We start from the raw sequence: 24099 nt of genomic DNA, 5'->3' as shown, positions 1-24099 counted from the left end.
ACCTGCCCCTCGCATTTAGACATGGTTTATTTGAATTCAGAGGGGGCTTCAAAAGCTCTTCAAATACTTTGAGACACACACTGGCTACAACCCCACCCTTCAGTAGGGTCTCATTGAAATGCACGCTGGGCGCCCAGGGAGGCACAAACGTGTCCCGCGGCACCATCTCGTTTCTCCGGCAGCACGGGTCGCCACGTTCCGTCAGCCGCGCGGAAGCTTCCTCGTAACCCAAGATAATTTCGAAAAGTCAGGCTCCAAGGACGAAACTGCAGTACGATGACATTTAGTTAAAAGTGCTTCCTGACGTGCGTGCACACACACTCGCTGGACTGCCGTCAGAGCTGGCAAATGGGCAGCGGGAAGAGCACAGGGAAAAAAAATAAAGAGGCCATTACAGAGAACCTCTGATACAATTCGGCAGGTGGTTGCCTAGCTGGGGTCCACGGCAGCCACCGCATCCAAAGACCTACCTTCTGAATGTCACACGTGCTACCAGACTCCCCATCTCCTGCCCTGAGCAGCCCTGTAGTCTCCTCAACACAAGCCCTCCCTCCCTATGGCACGAAAAAAGGGCTATATCCTGAATGATTCTCCAAAGGGGCCCAAATCAGAGCAGCTACAGTCCCAGACAGCCGTGAACGGCCGTACACAATGAAACGTTTAAGGCCTTGAAAACTTCAGCAAGAGGCAGGAAAAAGATAAAAAATTCACATATAGCCTTCATGAAGGGAAGCTATTGAAGAGTGACTGAAAGAGGATGAACATACTGCCTTATTGTTCTCCTTCCGGGGCAGACAAGGAACCATAAAAGGATAGACAGGCTGTAGCATGTGCTATGCCAACTCCTCAGCTCTCTTTGACATGCAGTTTGCTTCTCCAGAGACGAAAAACCTGCTTTCATAAATGCACTTAGCAGCATTTGCTGGCACTTCAGGAAAGGTCCCTGGGCCCAGTATAGAAGAGGCATTTAACCCTGAACTGGGTACCTCTAGACCATCAGTGTTGGATCATTCAGAAGGGGACCTTATTGAAAGCATCAGGGACCAACCTCACCTACTGAACTAGACCCAGAATCACCAACTCTATTGCCAACCAACACAAACACAAGAATAAGTACTAATCAGATAACTGGACTCAAGTTCCCCTTAAACAGTCACTGTATAAATTATATCCTAAACAGTAGTGTAATATCATTGCATCCCTGTATACTTAGCAGAGACAGATGGATTAAGTATGTGAAACAAGGGGTGGTCAATCTTTCCATAAAATCATACTGCGATCTTTATAATGCACAATCATGATCCACAATCTGAATTACAATCTTTCTTCCCAGTTTGAGATGTGGAATACCCCGACTCCAACAAGCACCATTTAAAACACTGTATTTTTTGTATTTTATATATTGCATAAAAGACACAGACGAAAAACGGTAATTAAATCCTGGGTTAAACTTTTTTTAATATTAAAGTTATGTTGGATGATTCATCTTAAGGTGGCTGAATGGATTAGTTGTATTACCTTCGAAAGTGCTAGTTTACAGATAACTAATCTATCAAATATGTGACTGCGCATGCCTGATTTGTACCTTGTAAGTCTGCGCGTGTGCAACATTACTTTTTCTAGCATTTATAACGTTGCACGATTTGTACCACTTTGCTTCGTGACATTTTCACGACCCATCCTGATCCCATTAAAATTTCTTCACTACATCAGGTGCATTATACGAGCTGTTTGTAAGCGATCTCCACTAGCACAGAATGGGATTTTCAGCCAGATATTCTCATTTTGGATTCCTTGTGTTCTTCGACCAATACTCAGTGTGTGTGGGTCATACCTAAATGGCAGGATGAACGGATTTGGCAGTGCCAGGAAATATAATGAGGTGCAGATGGGTAAGGTGCGAATCGGGCAGGCGGTACGGACTGGGTAGTTACTTTCATGCTATGTTCACAAACCAACAGAATGACTTCCTACTAGATGACTGTGCTGATTGGCCAAGTTGTATCACATCTGTATTACAGGGTCCCTTTCTTGCATGATATATTTGAAAAACAATTCAATGGCAGGTGAGGAAGTGTGTTATGGGTCAGGTAGTGACACACATAACTGGCTATCGAAGTTTTATGTGAGGTTTAGAAGGACATAAAAGCTCAAGATATCTGTGATTTGCATGAAAAGTAGATCGTAGATGTCTTCAAGATTGATCACAATATAAAATCAGATCGCCCATCCCTATGTGAAACAAAGGGGAAAAATTGCAAAACTGCATGAGGTGCTTCGGAAAGAAGTGCACCTCACTGAATGAAAGGAACGCAATGCAGCGAACTGCTGTGTAACAGCAGCTCTGTGAGGCAGCCGAATCTCACCACAGACTGCTATGAGTCCAGACAGATTTCAAACCCAGACTCCCTGTTAGAATTTAATAACCCTGTGATGCAGTCCTTTGCAGCAGGGTCATGTCCCCAGCCAGAGGACAGCATGATGCCCTGGGGCCCCACACTTAAGGCACCGTGCTCTGGCCTTCCGGCTGCCCAATGGCACAAACTACCCCCCCCCGCACCCACCCTCACACAGAAGGGCCACCTGCATTCCCATGGCACAGAACAAAAAAAATTTAAAAAAAAGAAAAACTCAACATTTTCGCCCCCACCTCAACCCAAGCAGACGGGCCTAGCGAGTCCGACGGGTCTTAAAGGCAACCCACAAGGAGCACTACTTCTGCGTCTCTAATCCAGAGGATGAGGTATGTGAAATGGCACCATTCCCCGATTCGGGCTAACTGCGTGCGCCCGAGCAGAGCGGCAGGGCACCGGGAAAGTACCGGCTCTAATACCTTTTTGGCGCTATGACAGTTTATCATCTCCTGTGTGCATGTCGCTGACGAAATAGTGACCCTGAACAGGCCAGAAAGTCAACACAGACTAACGGCGCCAATCTGGGCCTCCACCCCCCACAGACCCCTCGTCTCCTCCTCATGAAAGGTTGCCCAACGGAGCTACCACTTCCCAACGACCGTTTGACGTACTTGTGAGACAGGAACTACAGAGTGTAGCTGTTGTAAACTCCATGGTTGAATTACACAAGTGCACCGCAAGGACAGTCATTGCTTTCTATTTTATGGGATGTCTACCAATTCACAGACAGTTGTTTATGCATTTGAATGTGTGAAGAACTACAAACTTGCCACCCCCCACCCCACTACCAGGAGGTCAGTGGCTTTGGACAGCTAGCTTTAGAAAACAGTGCTACAGATATAATGCGTTACGACTTCCATAATTATACCCACACAAGTACAGGCACCGATAAAATGGCAATATTCACATGAATAAGGTATATAAGACTGCATTTAAATTGCCTTGCACTTAAACATGCTATTTTAATGCCCTTTCGGGGGGGAAATACTCAAATGTAAACACCAGAAATAATTACCAACTAATTGGCCCAGTTGATACAAGACCTGCTTCGAGCAATACTCAGTGTGTGTGGGTCATACCTAAGCTGGTTGTAACATCACTATGGTGGTCCAAACACAGTTTCACCCAGACCAAAATGCTTCTCCAGTTGGGCTGCATGATTTTAATTTGCGATACAATCACGATTATAGGGAAATAACTGCGAAATAACTACCAGGGCTTTAGATGATGGACAAACATTTGTCCGGACATCAGCTTTTCAATACAACACAGACGTAATCAAATTAGCAGTATGCCTAAAATATTAATGAGGGGTTTATTGTGACTCCCAAAAGTTAGTAATCTGTATAAATTCGACATAACCTTCTGTTTATTAAATTTGGTTAGTGAAGCACGCCACACGCTACTGTTCTGGTAAATCAGGGATAAGCACTGAAGCAGCAGAGAAGAAAGGGACAGCTCAACAGCCACAACATCGTTTGACAGAGAAGATATTGTGGATCAACAAGGTTAAAAAAAAGACGTTGGTGGCATGGCGGTATTTTTTTTTTGCAGTTTAAGGATGCGCCGAATTTACACAGATTACTAACTTTTGGGCGTCACAATACGCCTGTCATTAATATTTTAAGCATACTACTAATCTGCTTACCAAATTGTGGGTGTAAGTAAACTTCCGTATAGTACCAAAAAGCTGGATTCTGGACAAAATGTTTACACCCGTCATCTAAAGCCCATATAATCACAATGTGATATCTTGCAGCCCTATTCTCTAGCCCACACTGGAAACTGGTGTCAAGGAAGGTCTTTTCAGGGTTAAAGATGGAGTGTGAACACCAGACAGTTCTAAAAAAAGAGTGACACACACACAGCGGCCAAGACACCGGGTCCCTCCACCCCCACCAGAGCTCTGCTGACAGATCTATGGCCCTGAGCAGCCTCAGTTCACGTGGAGTTCTCCAGCTCTGCCTATTCACACCACTGGAGGAGAGTAAATTAGCTTGATTAGGGTGGAAGAGAGAAGACCACACGCCTAGACCCTTATGGACAGGTGCTAGGAGCCTGCAGCGTTACTGGGAAACACGAGCCACGAATAATGAAAACTGCAACAGAAGGTAACAGATTGGCTATGACCACATCTCTGGATGTGAAAGCAAAGCATTCTGGGACTGCTGGAGAACATGGGTGCTGTTATGCTCTCCACAGTGCAGCCATTCCTGCCTGGCCTGATGGCTCGCTGTCACTTCTCCCCTCCTCCTGCTCTCTGAAGCATTGTTTTACAGGAACTGCCACGCTTCCCACAACCTGGTCTGTCTCACTTATCTGTGAAATCAGGACAACACCCCCCACCTACGGCTCAGCATCTTCTCCGCCTGTGTCGAACACACCTGCAAACCAGCCATCTTCTCTCCTGATCATAAATACAGTGCTTCGGCCTAACACGACAGGCACTGTGGAGCACAGGACAGACAGCTCCGCAGCCACGAATCACAGCCTGTCTGTATAGGCGTCTCCAGCTTTTTCATATCCACTTAATACTACATAACTTGGTCAATTGTTTAATGATAAGCAGAACCTTTAAGTGTCCGAGTGTCGGGTTTAAAATCTGTCTGGGCTCATAGCAGTCTGTAGCAAGTACATTCAATTTAACCATTTAAGCAACTGCTAGCCTGAGACAAGCACCATTTGGTGAAATTACAATATTAAGCTGTCAGTACTGCAATGCACATCAGATCTACAAACACGAGTTCGATTTTTAGGCCATATTGTTCCTAACACAGAGCAGTTGGTCCAAACGAACAACAGGGCCAAGCTGTGAGGCCCATTTTATATTTCAAGCATCGCGTATTAGCAGGAAGGGACCCATTGTTATAAGCAGCGCAGGCCAGCTTAATATCTGACCCTCCATGAAGGGGAGCAACTTGACCCTAGCTACTGGAGAGACTGGCGGGAGGAAATAGACAGGGTGAGAAAGGGAGACTGAGAAGCAGAGTGCAGGGCTCATCTCCAAAACAACTCCAGTATTGATCGGCCAGTTTTCCATGGGGATGACGCCATGCTCCTTCGCCTCCTAGATGACCGGGCAAGCAAAACTGGTCGTGAAGGGTGCTGAGAGTGGGATGCCCGGCAGACAGCCATCACAAACCCCCCCCCCCTCAGGTCCCCACGGCTGAGATGAGGCAAACGAAATAAAATACGCACTAATCGAGGCGCAGTGACGATATCCAGGACATTTCTGGAGCATTCTTATCTACAAATACTCAGGAGGACAGGCCGAGCTGCAGTCCTGGACCCCAACATATGGGCCTCATTGATTTCAACACTGATACCCAGCAAAATCAAATTCTGAGCACCAGCACTGGTACGTGCATTAAAACATCAATACACATCAGATGGCCTGTCTGGGGGGTTTAGTGCATTAAGCACGGCCCGAAAACAGCCAGGAAGGAGAGTGCCAAAGGCCCTAGGACCGCTAACAGTGGTGCATCGAGAGCGAGGGAAGGCGAGGATCTGCTGGGTCTCAGAGCGGTGCTGAAGACTGGGCCGCGTCGCTCCACAACCATGAACGAGCTACTGAACTACCTGGCCTCACTCTGACTCCTCGCTACAAAGCCGCCATGCTGACCCATCACACACCTGAGAGAAGCCAGGGCGGAATGTCAAACTCAATCAATCATCCAATGAGCATGCAGCTCTCCCCGCACAGCAACTGACGGCTGACCACGCAAAAAAGAGGCATGAAGCTTGTATTGTCTGCTTCCCGACAGGCACAGACAAGTGAGTCAGAGGGGAGTCACTGCAGACAGGCGAGTCAGATAGCAAAAGGATACGACAGACTTACAGACATTGGAGAGAGAACGGGGAAAATGCATCGTGACCAGTTAGCTTCTGGTTCAATTCACAGCAGGGACTGTTGAGACGTTATTTAAGTTAAACCACTGGCGTAATTACCGAGCGTTATATCTGGGTACATCCAACCTACGTGCTGACGAGAGTCGGCTAAGAAAATAATTAATGCAAGTTACTTTGAAGAAAAGCAAAAGCTGCACAGATAAAATGCTACTACCAGCACACCCACACGCACACACAGACACACGACGAACCTGGAACAGGCATCACTCCCATCGCACTAGCCACATTGTTTATACAGCGCGGCTGCGCTCAGCTCATGCGCCTCACAAACACCCCACGTTCGCCCCGTTGCCATGGCAACCTTTCCTCTGTACCGCCAGCCCCGCATTTGGAGACATTCAAACACCGGCCTTAATTCAAGACACGTGTTCTGTCACGAAGACCATACATCTCTCAGACTCCCCTCCACACAGTGACATGCAATTATTTTTCGCACGGCAGAGGATTGCGATTTTTCTTTCAATTAAGCGGCTGCGGTGTGGCTTTGACGGGCAAATGGAACGGCAAGCGGCAGGAACACCTGCAGCGCCCGCGTGTACCTGAGAGCTCTGGCCGCCTGATCGATACAGCCGGCCGATTTATCCCTCTCACGGTAATGAATAGCCCCGGCATCATACCAGATTGATCCGCAAGGTCAACCGACACGAGCAAAGGACTCGTACGGCACAACTCCACTCCTGCTTCCTGCTGCCAGCCAAAGGCAGACTGTCAGCCCCCCAAGTGGAAAATTTACACACGACTATATCAAAGCGGGGGGTGGGTTTATGGACAGGACAGAGTCTGTTTTTAGGAAGCGAGCTACACAGGGAACATAATTCACAAGATGTAAAGGTGCTAATGCAGCTACTATGATGCATTCCGGCTGACCGCATGTTAAGGTGCATTCCAGATAAAAATACTGCAGCCGATAGGAAAGGCCCGCATGCCTTGCAGCGGCTGGGAAAAGACGGGGCGTGCTCAAACGGTGGGGGGTGGGGAGCCTAAATGTCAGGGCGACGTGGCCGCGCTCTGCCCCCTCCCTCACACTGCGACGGGACGCTGCCCAGGCCCATCCCCCCAACCCTTACATGCCCCCACCATCTTCAGCAGAGGTGGATTACGTGTCACAGAATGCGTCCCCTCCCCCACCCCCATCATCTCATTTCACATCAGATGGAAGGAGCACTCTGCCTTTCATTTGACAGTGAGCAGCCTGGCAAACCCAGCAATGGGGTATTATATTGCTTTCATTATAATACCCAATTAAAAGAACGAAAGGGGGGGGGGGGGATGAAGTGTACGATGAACCCCACGAGCACATTTTCCACCCACATGCACGCGCGTCCGTACACTGCCCATCCCATCACCATGGGAATATTTACCGTCAATCCGCCAAGGCTATTTGGAGACTGAAACACCAGGCTGTTATAACGCCTTTGCAGGTTCAGTCATGAGGTTTAACGTGTACAGTATTCACTGCATTCAGCTCGCTGAACAGAAAAATATTGAATGTTTCTTTCAGCCATTTTCAATGCGAAACCCTGAACTGCATTCATTCCAGCCAAGGTTAGCAATAAAGGAACAGATAATGCCTCTGCAAAGCCTTTAAGAAGCACTGCAGCCAGGGAACGAATAAAATCAACAGAGATCACCTGGAAACCAAGAAGCGGCACCCAGCCTATGTAAGAGACCAGGAAACTGGTGAATAATCAAGGTTCCGTGAACATTCATCCACTGAATAACCAGGCCGGGTTGGTTTAGCCAGTCCGGCTTGAGGCGGTTTAAGGCTCTGGGTGCAACCAGCCTGTCGCACAGCAGCTCTATCAAGATCGAACCTCGGATATGTATAGCAGCAGCTGCAGGAGTGCTAAGGAACCCAGCTGTATGCTTGAGCAAGGTACTTAATCCAAATTGTGCAAGCAAACACCCAGCTGTGTAAATTGGTGTAAAATAAGCACTCTGCACAGGCGTTCGTGCTAAGCTAATAAGTAAACAAGATGATAAAAGCAGAGATTCTGTGGCAGTAACACAAAGACACCCAATATAAGACACGGAAAGCAGAGTAAGTGGTGGGCAGATGAGGCCTCAAACTGCGAGGGGGCCCTGGTCTGGGGGAGGTCACGAGGGAGGTCACGGGGGCCTTGGAGCTTTTCACAGATGTGCAGGGCAAAAAGCCCATTGTTCTCCTTCAGCTTCTCTTCACCCCCATGAGGCGACACCGGGGCGCTTGTTCAAGCCATGTCTGAAAAGCATCCATCTGCCATGGCTTCCTCACCCTGGGGGGGGGGGGGCTACACCACAACGTGAAGTGCGCCATGCAGCTCCAGGACAATCCCCGTATCTCCACAGTGTTTCACCAAGCGGCCAAAAAGGCACACCTGGAGGCTCGGAGGCATTCAGCTTGCTGTCTCCTACCATCGCCATGGCAGCAAGCACTGGAGGGTTTGTGCAGTATTGACAGAGCAAGGCAATCTACCACCTACTGTCCCCACCAGCCCTAAGCCATGCTAACACCTTTGATTAAAAGCAGTAAGACACACCTGAGTCTTCCGAGCACAGCAGAAATCAAACCAATGTGGGGAGACATGTCTGATAGACCCCTCACCCTCCCTAATGAGATCTGTCTCACCCATTGGGACCAGTTCAGGCCGTCAGTAATGACATCTGTTCAGCTGCTCTACACACTCAGCCCTCGACACACTCTCTGAAAGCCATGTCGTCCCGAGTTCTTTTTCTCCATCGCCATTTCCCCCCCGGTCTTCCTTCCACCTTGCCGTCTACACAGAGCAGAGTGCAGGGTGCATGAGGTGGCTCCGAGAGCACATTTCAGACACCACGTCGCATCATCCCAGGCGACTCCGCTACCCCACCCCCCCATTCTCATTTACGACTCATCAGAAAGCCTGGAGTGGGAAATGCATGAATTACAGATAGGAGAAAATCGCCACCGGGGTTGGGGGGGGGGGTTGGGGCAGTAAACGGATGCAGAGCAGAGGATGACTGGGCGTGCTCTCCTGTTTGAGCCCTGCATGAGAGCACACATTATTTATTTAAAGGCTGCAGCTCGCCTCCCCTTCCTTGTTCAAAGAGCTAGCTACAGTTGAAACTCCAGCTTCCTCCCCCTCCCTCAGTAAGTGTCCTGAGAGACTGACACATGCACAGGGGTGCACCACGGCTAAATAAATCCCCATGCTCACTTCAGAAACAGAGAACTAAAGAACAGACATAGGACAGTCACATTTCATCCATCTGCTGCGGGGTGGCAATTTCACTAACTCAGACTCACAGAAAGCTCCACTGCACAGCGCCCCCATGATGAGGACGAGGTCACATGTTAACAAGCCTTTATTTCACCACTCCTCTTTTCTCAACAGAGTGCCGCGCCTGGATCCGCCGCGCTAACCAGCAACATCTCCCGACTGCTCGCCTGTACCAAGCTGGCCTGACAAAGCGAAATAAGAACACTCCCCTCTGGGCCCACGATTCCAAGCACACCCCCCTGCCAGGCTGTTCTCGGGCAAAACGGCGCCGAGCAACACCCTGGGCGACCTGGTATCCAAGAGGCGGGCTGCCGGGAAGCGAATGGAGTTGGATTTCTGAGGCTCGGTGCCAAAAGTAACCGTAACCGTTAGAGCGCAAATTTCACACGTGCCGGATCATTTAAGGGACGGCATCAGAAATTAATCAAAAACCGAAAGAACGGCTATAAACATTTTCATGCCTTCAGAATTGTATTTAAAGCAACACAAATTTAATACAAAGTCCGACGAGAATAAGATTTTACAGCCAATGGCAGACGTGCTGAATTCTGCCCTGCGGTGCAACAGACAATTTCAGGGAAATGCGGCCCGGCACACATGCAATCATCCCCCGACCCGCATCTCATTCTCCCCTCACCAGCTCTGCAAACCAGAATTCAAATTAATACCACTGAAATGAAAGGAAATCTGCCAATCATTTATAGACTTCTGAGATTCCTGTTATGGAGAAATGGGGGTGAGAAGGCACCCCACGACTGCGATCAGTCAGATGGAAAGTGTTCCGAAAAACGCGACAAGGCTTTCGGATTATGTCTGGAACTAACACATGGTTAAATAAAAGAACAGAACCAGGGCTACAGCTGCAGCTTCTATTACCATACACATTCGATGAAAGCAATGAGAGGACCAATGATTCACAACGAAGCCATTTAAGCTTGTCTGCACCTCTGCAATCTGTCTGTTGTGTAGATTAAGGGCATGAGACAAATAATGGTTCGGTTAGATAACTGCACCCATTTTCTGGCAAGCAATCACAACCAGGGTTTTGAGAGTGAGTACGCTGGACATGGGTTCATTAGCAAAATACTCAAATGACCAATTTTCATTTCCACTGCAAATTTCTTTTTGTATACTGAATAAATTAAGGGTGTGATGCAGATTTCTTACCTAAATAAAGCTTCTTACCTATAGTATGGAGCCAACATGCTGGCAAACAAAAAGAAAGCAAAGAGAGTGATCACATATTTCATAGGGAAGCAATAAAGGTCCACTGATTAACATTAAATCCATTCACCAACAAGGCTCTGGAACTGACCATTACCTTATTAAAATCTCCAAGAGGGTGACAGTCGAGCACTATAGTCAGTGGTTAGATTATCTGGTAAATAGCAGCCCATTTCCATCCCAGCAGCTCTCAGCTGCTACCTAATGTTAAACACAATGGAAAGATGTGGTGATTCACAAAATTAAAAAAAAACTCAGGCCTTAAAGTGCAAAAGCAGTGGAAAAAAAATGCACTGCATAAACACGAACATAAAAAGAGATAAGGGCCCTGTGAAAGGCTGAGCATGACACTGTGGGATAGGCAGAGCTGCAGTGACCCATTCCTCACTGGGACGTACACATACCACACTGGCAGCAAAACACAAAAATAACCAGTTATCCAGCCAAAAAAAAAAAACACTGTTGATGTAGCCCTTCCTCAACATATTTAAATCTGTGAGATTCAAAAGAACGTCCTTGTGAGTTTGAAGCCACTGATATAAAATGATAAGTTTGGGCTTTTTTGGTATATCACCTTAAATGCTGCAATTTAACAACAACATTTTGGTGTATGATTGGGAACCACGCTGTCTAGTAACATAAAAGGCGGCACAGTCAACTGCTGAATGGCCGGCCTGGTTAGGTATGCCTGTCAGTAATGTCCTCCCTCCTTCCTGCAGCTGGATTTCAATGCAAATGGGTTGAGTCAATGGATCCAGCTGGTCCATCAATAGGGTGCTGCCGTTAAAGGCCTGAGTGATTGTGATTCAAGCTCACCGCCCCACCCCACATCACACCGGGGGGGAGGGTAGGAAGAGTGCTACCAGTTCTGAAGCCACAAAGAAAAAAGGAAATAGGGAGAAGAATTAACACCTAGGGCTTCTCATGTTATCTCCTGGGCCCCACCCTACCCCCACGCGTGGCTTAGTACACTTCACACCAAATCAATCCTCCACCAGAACCGACTGAGCCATACCAAGCTACGTCTCAGGTCCATTAACACCAAAAGCACCATCTGTGTTCTCCTATTCAAAAGCCCCCTCAGATGGAGTTAGATGTGAGAGCCACATTCTATGGCCTCTGTTCTTTGTCTGTAGGTGCAGGCCCACTGAAACGTTGTCATTCCCAATTTATTGTTTGGCCATTCAAGATTTTCTACACCTCTTCTGTGAAAATGGAGGGCTTCAGATGGATAATGGATCATGGATCTACCAGATAAAGGCATCAATTCTCAGCCTAGCAACCCTGATAGAATTCTTTTAACAAATTTCTATAACCATATAAAATAACCAGGTTGGATTTCCATTACATATTTTTAATACACTGAAGTCATATTTCACTCATCTTTGAAGATAACCAGAACCTTGAACACCTGTGAACTAATCAATGAAATAAATAAAAACAATCCTTTTATCCCATCTCCTAATTTTACTTAACATATCTCCAGAACTCCCTAAAAGAGGGAACCCCCTACAGTCCAAACAAATATGCAGAGTTCTGGTACATACAATACACCTTCTACTATTCTGTGACAAGTAAACCAGAGATTAGCATCAGAAAGGATTATCAGATATGGAAAATGAGTCTACAAGACACTAGCCACCTAGGGGCACACTCAAAGAAAATTTGGGGGGAAAAAAATAATCTCCCCAACCAAAACACCAACATCTGTTCCTGGCTTCATCCCCACCCCCACCCACACTATCCATGTTATAAAGTTCCCAGAGCTACTGCCACCCTCTCCATCTCACAATCACACAACTGGTTAGTGCTTTAAAGGTATGTAACCAAACATGCCATACAACATTACTGAAATATTTCATCCAAGTTCTTATCACTCACGGTTCAGCGATGACGAGATTCCATCTCACAGATCTCAAATTTTATTTGACCTTTAAGATCACGATTAAGTTATGCTACAAATCAAAATATGTAAAATGTAAAGGCTGACTACCCCAGACTAACCCAGCACCAAACCTTTCCCTCGATGTATGCAAGGTCAAAGAACTAGGGACACAAACAGAGGGGGCCACTTATAGAGCACCATACCAAAACCAGAAATACGAAAGGGCACAGCATGGGTGTGTACTCAATATGGTTCAAACGGAACACCACAAATATCACATAAGACGACAGCTGAAACAAGGCAAGAGAAAAATAAAAGCAGGAAGTGCAATCTCCCACCATACAATGTGGAGAATGTCAGGAAATGAAACCAGCACAACGAAGTGCGTGGTCAGGAAACCCCACGACGTGGACTGTCCATGGTCCCAGAGTAAGACACGGTATTTTCCTGTTTTTCATCCACACATGCAGCCTGTGTAATCGTCATGGTCCACCGCTACTGTGTGGTGCGCCACCCATTAATAAATCGCACAACTATAAACGTCACCGTATCTGTTGGCACCAGGAACGGATTATGCACCTAAAAACAAATTGGCCTTACGCACTGGGGGAAGGGAGCAACAGAGCCAGGGTTCCTCTCATTTGTTCCAAGAAAACAGAAAAGAAAAAACATTTCATTCAACCCATGTGGTCTGAAGTCAAGAGCAAACAGACAAACAAGTCTGGTCCCCCAGCGTGGAGAAAGTGCGCAATATACCACTGCTCTAAGCACAACCATTTCACTTCAGCTTTTACAACACAGGAGAGGATTTGACTGAACCATGTCAACAAGCTTAATATGCATACAAAAATACTGAGTAGTTTAATTCAGTGAAACACCAAGAGCAACTAAGTGACATAAGTAGCAGCTGGGAGCCACTCCTGGACAGGCCAGGCCCTCCCAGTAAATACTGCATAGCTAACAGGGATGGTATGATGCAGGCAAGCTAACGGCATGGCTGCCGTCAGCTGCATGAAGGCCTTTTATTGTTCCCCCCACAGTGGCTCACATTTCTGACCGCCGCGTTCAGGGCATCCCATTACATTGCATGCCGGGGGCGCAGGGAAAATGGGGGGCACATCTGAAAATGACTCTGCCTGGACCTTTACTGGGGCCTCAGATAGGGAGGGCCTTTGGTCAGGGACAAAAGTCTTAGTATGCAACTCCCACCCACCCCCACAAGCCATCTAAAGCTAAAGCACATGGAAAGGCTTGAAACAAGGCCTAGGATAAGGGGGGGAAACCCCTCCAGAAACCAAGATCAAATAACTGGGCTCTCTTCTACACAGACTCCACAGAACATCATTTCCTGTCTACATCACATGCCTCCTTCAGCATATCACCTCTACGAATATAACAAAGCAAAACAGCCATGTAAAAATAAGCTGCAGAGACACTACGCTTAAGACTGAAACATACTTTGTTTATCACAAAACCAAGACCGATGCCGGTTCTCATTTGTGAGGCTCCTAAAAATATCCCTCCTAAAGTGCAGTGATTTTTAGAGAAAATTGTTTGATAAGCACCAAACTACATCAGATTACACAAGAGTCAGTTGAATGACTTGTTCCCATAACACAACACCAAAGCTAAAGCTCCACAATAATTTCTTGTGGCTAATCTTCTTTAATTGGGCCCCAGAAACCAAATGCCAGGCAAAGAAACTGAGAACTGGTTGGTAGAAGATAATATTCATCTAGATGACACGCCCATGTAAAATCAGGATTAATGGTAAAGTAAAATGGCACAGCACTAAAAGGTATCTTAATATTTGAAGGTAATATCCAACAATTATGTAAACCAGAATGAAACATTCATGCAAACATACAGACACCAACCACCAAATAATTTCCAAAAACCAATTTGGGTTTGCATTTTCAAAAAATATGCAGTACCCTGAAATTCAAAACCAGGAAGGAAGAACATTGCAGAATAACTGCAAAAATTTAGGTAAACGCAGACACCACAAACCGATGTCCTATGCTTGGCTCCAATCAGAGTGAATATATAGTGAAATTCAAGCAAAAACGAAATTTTAAAGATGAAAACAGCCCTCAGTCATACTGCAGTGTTTCCCCTCAATCACCGATGCCGCAGCAATACTAGATCAGATATTTCCCTTCTTAAAAGGCTTATCTTGCGCAATTCGTAAGCTTTGGACAGATAAACACACCTAAACATATAATGCAACCAGATGTGTTAAATATTACTGCAAAAACAAGAAAGATGCATTTGAATATTTCAAGACGAAAACACGCTTTGCTGCAAATGCAATCAATGCGACCCATCTCAGTAAATAAAGCACACTATCTGCTGCTGTACAAAACACTCAACCTCCAGCAAGTCAAGAGGAAAAAATCTTTAACGTTTTAAGCGTGATTTCACGCACGCAATCTAAAGGAAGGCAGCCCTGTCCACCAGCATCCAGAACCGGAGCCCCCTACTGCGACCCACAACCAAAACAAAATGTGAAGGCGACGAGCAGGGCCATGCCAGCGGGCAGCCCCGTACAGGTGACTGGGCACCGATGCATCACCGCAGTAACTCTCTATCATCAACATTACGCCCACGGCTGACATTACAGACGAAAGCCACATGGTGTCTAAAATCAGCTGTGTTTTCTTATTAAATGCCTCATGGATAGTAGTTATGCAACAAGCAAAATAATTTTATATAAAAAATGTGAACAAGCATAGAAGAAATATTACTGCAGGAAATCACAAGGTGTCATAATACTGCTTCGCTCCCCGGGAATGTATTCATCATAAGAAAATAACGAGGGCTATTTTGGCAGTTCGAAATAACCACCACCATCACCAGCCCCCCCCCCCCATAACACGCCATTCAAACAGCAGAAAACACGAACCCCGCGTCTCACAAAAGCGGGCCGCTGCCTTAATAACAACAAGGTATCCACTAACACGCCACGTATAGGTTTACAGATAATCCTGTACGTGGGCGGCGTGACGGGTTTTTCGCCGCATAACGCCGCTCAGGTCGCTTAAAACCCAAATAACCTAAATACGTAGTCAGCCAAAAAAAACTTTCGACAATTAACCTGATAAAACGTCATCTTTCGAGGCTAATCTCCGGAGATAAACAACCAAAACGCGGACACAAGGTGAGCTAACGGCGGCTAATAGAGGTAACTAGGTTAAAGGTAGGACTCCAGCACGCTAACTTGTCGATTCACTTCGGACTGCTAGATTAGCGCACTAGCAAACTAGTACGAGCTACCCCCACGAGGACGAGGCGGGCCGTTTATTTGGCGCAGTTTATACAGCATTACTGCTTGCTAATGTCAAATTGTCAAGCGAGACTTACCCTCGGCCAAATCTGAAGTGCGTCCGCTCGCTTATTTTCGGTAGTCCTGTCCCTGGTTTGTTTTTCCCATTTGAGGCCTCGCAGTTCAGCAGACAGCCCTCCGGAAACATCCGACAAAAGCAGCACACATCTCAGGCGGACGGACAGTCTAATTCCCGAATATCCCACATCGAAAGAAAGACTTCTCACACTCCACGAATCACCGTCGCAAGAAACGAGCCAGTTCCCCGTTATTATATGAACTTCATCGTCGTGTGCGTATAGATTCTGCACATTAAAAGGCTCGATTTATTTTGATGTCGCGGTTCGACTTTTTTCGGCAGGCTCCCTACTGCAGCTCGCTAACCGTTTCAGGCCAGCCTTTGACGTCGACCGTGCTGCTGACGAAATCGGAGCCGGAGCGCGCTACGTGATAGGCTACTGGAAGTGGGCCGTTCCAAACGCCCGTGGTCGCGAAACTGTCGCCATTGTGGATCGCCGAAATGCGTCGCCATTCGGTAATCGAAAGGGCACTTCGGAGCCAAGATGGAGTCGCACGTATCGCGGTTTCTTAGAGAGGATCAATTCTCCATTAGGCAGTCGGAGCAGCACGCAAGGAAATGGAGAACGTCGTAGGATTTTGGATGGGTCAGATGGAAGGGCAGAATTGTCTGTATTGCAAGGACGAAATCAATTGGCTATTTTCCTTTACTGTGTATTAATAATGAGATGTTTTATGTAATAATATGTTTTCTCATGGCCAAAAGGAATCATACTTTTCTGACTATGTACTACTTAACAGTTATTCTCTCTTCGTCTTCTCTCTAAAATGGTTTTGAAACATGTAGGTGTTGTACTGTACTGCAATGACATATGTGTCACAACGTGACCGTGACTAATTATTCTTAATAACACGGGACTATAAACACGAATTTAAAGAAGGCCTATATTTGTTATTCTTAAAAACAAAGATTTGGATTTGTCGGAATTGCGCATTTCCTGAAAAAATCAATTCGTTTGTTTTAAATGTATAATGCAACAGATTCACAGAAGCAGGCATATATTTTTTGAGCATATGTTTGTGTTTATATTGTATTTGAAACTATCTATTTTTGGGTTGAAATCGTGTACAGTACTAAGTAAATATAATTAACTGCATAGGTAGTAATAAAGTGGGGTTTTGTTTATTTTCGTCCGTTCGTTTGCACTTTTACTTTAAAAGAAAGGTGCCAGTTCGAATGATCTAAAACGGTAAACTGTTCACTGCACGTGTGAAAATTGAAAAAAAGAAGAAAGAAATACCTCCCCCTGGTGGTCGCACTGAAATGTTACATAACAAAAACAATTTAAATGTATGAAAACAGCATTGGAAAGAGTCTTGATTAAGAAAAGACTCTTGTATACAAATTCTAAATCTTAAATGTTTAACAGTAAATGTTTAATTTCTTAAACCTGGTTTTGAAATAAATATAATTATTATTATTTTTATTATCATCAGTTTCACTACGACTCCTAGAGATATGACTATGGCGCCATTTGTAGTTTTTGAACGAGGAAGCGGCGGAATCAGCTACTAGTGATGACGTCACTAGAAGATTGAGTCAGATTTAATAACATTTTAAATAACAGAACGGCGGCTGTTGAAACGTTTTAAATAAATGACTGTTTTACATGTAAATAGTAAATATACAATGAGGAGTCAAATAAACCGAATTACGTCGCCATTTATTTTGATTTGACAACACAAAGGTGAAAGTTCAAGGCAGAGGGGCGGAGTAGACGGCTAGGTGGATAGCGTCAGATGCGTAGCTAAAGAACATAACGGATATAAAATATTAGAGGAATGTTTTAGTAATGTCTGTATAACGACCTACCTCAGTTTGTTAACATGCTTTTTTATTAATGTAATTACCACCGACAATGCACTAATATTTTCCTTTAATATGGCCGCATTACTCTTGCTCCTGAATAGCAGATTCTGCCGAAATATGAAGAGCAGGTCCTTTTGGGTATTTTCCTCCGCGAAGAAAGGCTCGCTTTCGGGAAACTTTAATATCCTAAAGAGCCACACCAGACTGCCCCCTTTATCGAAGGATGTTCTGTGCATAAACCGCGACGTCTCCACCAGCTCCCTTCTCCAGAGGTCATTTGTGAAACAACAGAGCCATGGCTTCAACGCCGGACTTTTGCAGGTAGATGACTAGTTTACTGTTCATTCAAAGCGAGTGCTGTCGTTAATGTCGATTCCTGAAGGACTGCACAGCTGTCAAGGTTGGAGGATTAACATTTCAGTCATGTTGCTCCACCAGTGAATCTGCTGTCCGATCTGTAGTTTCAAAATCTGCAGCGAGAGAATCCTATTGGCGGTCTTTTTGACTTATTAAAAAAATATTATTTTTAATATGTTATACGGATTTTTGTTTATGCATTGCAGCAAATACTGTACAGACCGCTGAGTCCTGGATTACTTGGAATTAGCAATAACCTCATTAAACAACAGCTAACCAAAAACCCAGTTGGATTATGGAACATTTTAGGTAAATATACAAGCCCATTTCAAACAGTTCAGTGATGATTTCAGCATTTTTTATTATTGGGTTCTCAGGCTAACATTTGTTCATCTATTTATTTTAAGGTGCCATAAATTATTTTAGTACTTCCCAGTATAGAAGAGACAAAAAGAAAAGCGATGGGGCGCAAGGAAAACCTACTGAAGAAGATGAAGGTGGGTATGATGAAGAACATATAAGATCAAAGTTATCGAAAAAGTCTCTCCAGTGTCATCAACCAATTAGCAAATTTGACTTCCTGCACTTTTCTTCAGAGGATAAGAAACGTCGTGAGCGGGAGGACCAGATGTATCGAGAACGCCTTCGTATGCTCTTCATCATCGCCCTCATCATGAGTGTGCTGAACACCATCAATAGCAGCGGTGGCAACATCTCCTGGAACGACTTTGTCAATGAGATGCTGGCCAAGGGGGAGGTGTCTCGTGTGCAGGTGGTCCCAGAGAGCGACATTGTGGAAATCTACCTGCATCCTGGAGCAGTCATCTTCGGCAGACCGGTCAGCCTCTCCACAGTCGACATCATTTTGTCAATATGTTGCTTTTATTAATGTGCAAGGCATCATGGGTACTGTGTACGATAGCCCACACAGTGGAACTCCATGCAGAATTTGAGGATTGTACGTCTATCATGGCACTCGTGAACCCTGCAAAGCAAACAGAGGGTTCTCACTCTCACAGAGGCTGGCGCTGATGTACCGCATGCAAGTGGCCAACATCGACAAGTTTGAGGAGAAGCTACGGACTGCAGAGGATGACCTGAACATTGATGCCAAAGACAGGATTCCCGTCTCATATAAGCGGACTGGGTTTTTTGGGAAGTGAGTTTCCTGCCTCTCAAAATACAGCTTCTACCGATTGGTGTGGGTGGTTTTTATGCAGCATTCCAGAAGAGTTCCATAACTATCTGATTGTGATTCAGTACTCCATCTGTATATATGTTGCTAATAGCTGCACTGTTGCTTAAGATAGGTTGTTTTCAGAAGTTTGCACACACTTTGCTTCCCTTCCTATTCTGGCACAGCGCTCTCTATGCTCTGGGCATGGCGGCCATTGGTGTGGCCATCTTGTGGTACATCTTTCGGTTGGCGGGCCTGGCCGGCAGGGAGGGTGGATTCGGTGCATTTGTAAGTACAGCTACGGGACATGCTTCCAGCCAGTCCAATTTTGAGGGAAGGGATTTCTGTCCTCATACTTGTCCATCTTGTAATAGAACCAACTGAAAATGGCCAGATTTACGATCGTGGATGGCAAGTCTGGGAAAGGAGTAAGTTTCAAAGACGTGGCTGGCATGCATGAAGCAAAGATGGAGGTGAAGGAGTTTGTAGATTACCTGAAGGTACGGGAAGGATGTTTTTAAGCTAGTTTTCCATTTTTAAGCTAGAAGAATCTGCCATTTTAAACATCCAGTGCTTGTGTTTTTTACTGTTGGCAGAACCCAGACAGATACCTCCAGCTGGGGGCAAAAGTCCCCAAGGGTTCGCTTCTGCTGGGGCCCCCAGGCTGTGGCAAGACTCTGCTGGCTAAGGCTGTTGCCACGGAAGCTCAAGTGCCCTTCCTAGCCATGGCAGGGTCAGAGTTCGTGGAGGTCATCGGAGGTGAGTCTTGGACCAATTGTAGCGGCTCATTTGTCTAAGTTACAGAACAACTTATAAAGGAGAAAACATACGTTTCTCAAGTTGTGTTTCTGTCGTGCCTTGACCTGATGGCACAGCAGTGCACTTTTGAATAGAGCATTTCTCTTAGCAAGTGGGTGCACCGATGCCTTCTGCCTTGAGTGCCCCCTGGTAGCATGGCGATCGCTGTCTGCCATTGTGCGCAGGACTGGGCGCTGCCAGGGTTCGCAGTCTGTTCAAGGAGGCCCGTGCCCGTGCCCCGTGCATCGTGTACATCGACGAGATCGACGCGGTGGGGAAAAAACGCTCCACAAACATGTCGGGCTTCTCCAACACGGAGGAGGAGCAGACCCTTAATCAGCTGTTGGTTGAGATGGACGGTAAGAGGGGACAAGTCCCGCAAAAGCTGTTTGGGTGGTAAGATTGTAATAATGTAAAGTTTGTTCAGTTAATTCCCATAGAAATGCATCTTACATGATTTGTTTCTGAAAAGCTAAAAAGTCAAGTCTAATGAGGTTTTAATGAATATCTCAGGAGTCGTGTATTACCTGTGTATTTCAGGTAATTTATGAAGGTAATGTTGTCTGGGAGAAGATCAAGTAACATTAAATATCATAAACATCTAGAATGGTAGGAACAAATGTCTGAACATTCCCCAGGAATGGGAACCACAGACCATGTGATTGTGCTGGCCTCCACCAACCGGGCAGACATCTTGGACAACGCACTGATGAGACCAGGGAGGCTGGACAGGCATATATTCATCGACCTTCCCACTCTGCAGGTTCACATCTCCTAACCTCTGGGCTTATGTTCTGTTGGCCATCACAGATAGGCTCCGTAGCAATTCAATGGTTCCATGTGTGTGTTTGAAACACAGGAGAGGAAGGAGATCTTCGAGCAGCACCTGAAGATCCTGAAGCTGACCCAGCCAGCTGATTTTTACTCTCTGCGCCTGGCAGAACTTACCCCTGGGTTTAGCGGTAATCATGCCGTTAATGGTCCTTTGTTTACACTCTACACCAGGTTGCAATCTGGCATCTACACCTAAATCTAAAATGTTGAGCAAATTATACTACTAGATCATTTGCACTGTTTATGTGAGTGCCTGTAAATTCTACCTGCCAACTTTCCTGTCAGTTTAGTACTTTGGAGGTTGGGATCAAGGGTGTAGATTTGGATGTGTCCTTACCAATTTTGTGTGAGCACCGTGTATGTTTAGAGGGGCAAGGCATTTGGGGCTGATTTGGTCCCTACCAGTGTTGAAACCATCGCTATGCTCTTGTTTGGGATACACACTTATCGGAGTATTTTTGATGGGACGTGGGTTTATCTTGAATGACTCATGAGCAGTGGCATAAAAGGAAGTGGTTTCCCATGCAAGGGGAAGTGTATGTTATTGTAATTTAAGGCATAAGTGTACAAATATCCTGAAGGAGCTGTCGCTGTCATTAACATAAACGACTTCCGCCGTGAACGGTGTGTTTAAACAAGCGTGATCCAGTGAAAACCTGCCATTGTACGTCTGATCTCCTGCGACTGTAGGGGCCGACATCGCCAACATCTGCAATGAGGCTGCGCTGCACGCTGCCCGGGAGGGCTACAAGTCCATCGATACCTTCAGCTTCGAATACGCCGTGGAGAGGGTCATTGCGGGTACTACCACTTAGCAACCATCACCACGGAGACAGGCTCCTTACTGAGGTCTTATATCTGAGATATCTCTGTGTGTGTGTGTCTGTGTGTGTGTGTGTGTGGGGGCGCCTTTGCAGGGAGTGTGAAGAAAAGCAAAATCCTGTCAAAGGAGGAGCAGAAGGTGGTGGCCGTCCATGAGTCTGGCCACGCCCTGGTGGGCTGGCTGCTGGAGCACACAGAAGCTGTCATGAAGGTAGCTCCTCCCACTCATATTTAGCAGGCGCTTTTGCCCAAAGCAACATACAGGCAGCGTTGGGGAGTAACTAGTGTGTCTGGGGGTTACATAATGAAATTACACAACGTCTACCAGACAAAGTAAGAACCTTGTAAGACTATTCAATAACCAGAAGTGCAACCTTAAGAACAGTCAGGGAACATCAAGAGGCTTCAGGTTAGTAGAGGAATTCATGACATGGCTCTTGAGGGTGGAGGACTGGGGTGACGCTCTTCGTGTGGTAGGGGGGGAGCTCCAAGCGGCGTGGGTCTGCTGTGGTCCCGCAAAGCCACTCATGTCATTTTCTCTTAGCGGTATCTCACAAAGCACAAGCAGTAATTACCAATCAGCACCTGGCACTGGTTCCGCCCCACAGGTGTCTATTGCACCTCGCACAAACGCAGCCCTGGGATTCGCCCAAATCCTGCCCCGCGACCAGTACCTCTTCACCAAGGAACAGCTCTTTGAGAGAATGTGCATGGCACTGGGCGGCCGGGCGGCGGAAGCCATCACATTCAACAAGGTCACCACAGGTGAGAATCCGGCGCCGTCATTTCGTCCGTCCAGGGTTCGTCCGTCACGCCTCTTGGCTCCAGCAAACCCATCAACACCCCCTAATTCTCTGCCGTCGATCAAAGGAGCCCAGGACGACCTCCGCAAGGTGACTCGCGTGGCCTACTCCATGGTGAAGCAGTATGGCATGGTGCCCAGCGTGGGCCAGGTGTCCTTCCCTGAAACGGAGGAAGAGGGCGCCATTGGCCGCCGGCCTTTCAGTCAGGGCCTCCAGCATCAGATGGACCATGTGGGTGATTGGCTGTAGCCCTGTTCCATTGTTCACTTGCCTGTCAGTTTTTTTTTTGTGCATTTTTTATTAATATTACTGAAATTGAGATTTAAAACCAAAGTTTTTACAGTTGTAAGTGACCAGAATGTCATGTGTGAAGTTTGGAACCACCGCCGAACTTGACTGGATTTGCCGCGTGTTTTTGCTGTTTCAGGAGGCGAAGATGTTGATTTCACGGGCATATAGGCAGACGGAGAAGCTACTCCTAGATAACAGGGATAAGCTGATAGTGGTAAGAGCTTCTCATCTCCTCATTCCTGCATCTGGATGAATTAGACCGGTGAGATTAATCTGCTGCTGATATCCTGCCAATGTGTATCAGCTAGTAACCCTTTGCTCTCTGCCAGCTGGCCAGTGCCCTGCTGGAGCGCGAGGTGGTGAACTACGACGACATAGAGGCCCTGCTGGGGCCCCCACCCCACGGGCCCAAGAAGATGATCGCCCCCCAGAGCTGGATCGAGGCAGAGAAGGACAAGCAGGACACGGGGGAGGATGAGCCGCGCAGGCCCAGACGCCCCCCCCGCAAGGAGGAAGACGAGGATCTTAGCCTGGGACCTGCATGAACCCCGCATCCACAGCCTGTCATGATGCTGTGTGAGCTAAACAGCACTCCTGGTGGCCGCAGATAGTACTGCACTAAGGGTGCATTGTAGCTTCTGGTTCGTCTGTGCCTGCAACAGCCAGGGGGCGCTATCGTGAGAGGGCTGTCAGCTTAATCAGCTGCGTTGGCCAGAACAGCTGATGCATCTGTTCAAAGTATGTAATTTAAATGAATCATTTAATCTATTTTGCGTAATAAATATTTGGCAATAAATTTGTTTGGTGTTACGGAAGACTGAACTTTGTCGCACAAAATCCAATGTTCCATCTAAAACTAAGACTCCTCCTCTATCCGTAGTGTTTATATAGATTAGGATTATAGATTATAGGTCATTTTGCTATGACTTGGGGGTTTTGTGGATCCTGTAGCAGTTCTGTGGATGTGGGCGGCGGGTGACTATGGGTCATGTAAGATATTTCCAGTTTCATCTGAATTGAATCCTGAAGTTCTGCTTCCAGTTCCCACAAATCACTGATCACCCCACTGCAGCTGAGCTTTTACCTCTAATGACCAGCATACCTGTAAAAAGTAGCAGTCGCCACTGCAGTTA

At 46.4% G+C, this 24099-nt stretch overlaps 2 protein-coding genes across 4 annotated transcripts in view; one reads left to right on the top strand and one right to left on the bottom strand.

Moving 5' to 3' along the window:
* Positions 1-16414, bottom strand: part of ankrd11 (ankyrin repeat domain 11) — a 78250-nt gene extending 61836 nt beyond the window's left edge. For all 3 annotated transcript variants that reach the window (XM_023790741.2, XM_023790740.2, XM_023790742.2), the window contains exon 1: positions 16035-16414. The gene's annotated coding sequence lies outside the window, so the exon portion shown is untranslated. The remainder of the gene's footprint in view (positions 1-16034) is intronic.
* A 1574-nt stretch (positions 16415-17988) lies between these two features.
* Positions 17989-23781, top strand: spg7 (SPG7 matrix AAA peptidase subunit, paraplegin). Its single transcript, XM_023790753.2, has 17 exons — positions 17989-18205; positions 18448-18550; positions 18649-18738; positions 18838-19079; positions 19261-19400; positions 19604-19706; positions 19793-19918; positions 20015-20177; positions 20402-20575; positions 20855-20979; positions 21076-21178; positions 21741-21851; positions 21968-22083; positions 22481-22637; positions 22743-22906; positions 23103-23180; positions 23296-23781. Exons 1-17 carry the CDS (start codon positions 18002-18004, stop codon positions 23509-23511), a joined length of 2415 nt encoding a protein of 804 aa, XP_023646521.2. The 5' UTR covers positions 17989-18001; the 3' UTR covers positions 23512-23781.
* Positions 23782-24099: the final 318 nt, after the last annotated feature.

The sequence above is a fragment of the Paramormyrops kingsleyae genome, chromosome 11 (genome assembly GCF_048594095.1).
Source record: "Paramormyrops kingsleyae isolate MSU_618 chromosome 11, PKINGS_0.4, whole genome shotgun sequence".
NCBI classification, from domain to species: domain Eukaryota; kingdom Metazoa; phylum Chordata; class Actinopteri; order Osteoglossiformes; family Mormyridae; genus Paramormyrops; species Paramormyrops kingsleyae.
Note: the sequence above shows the minus strand (reverse complement) of the source record. Positions and strands in the feature narration are given on the sequence as shown.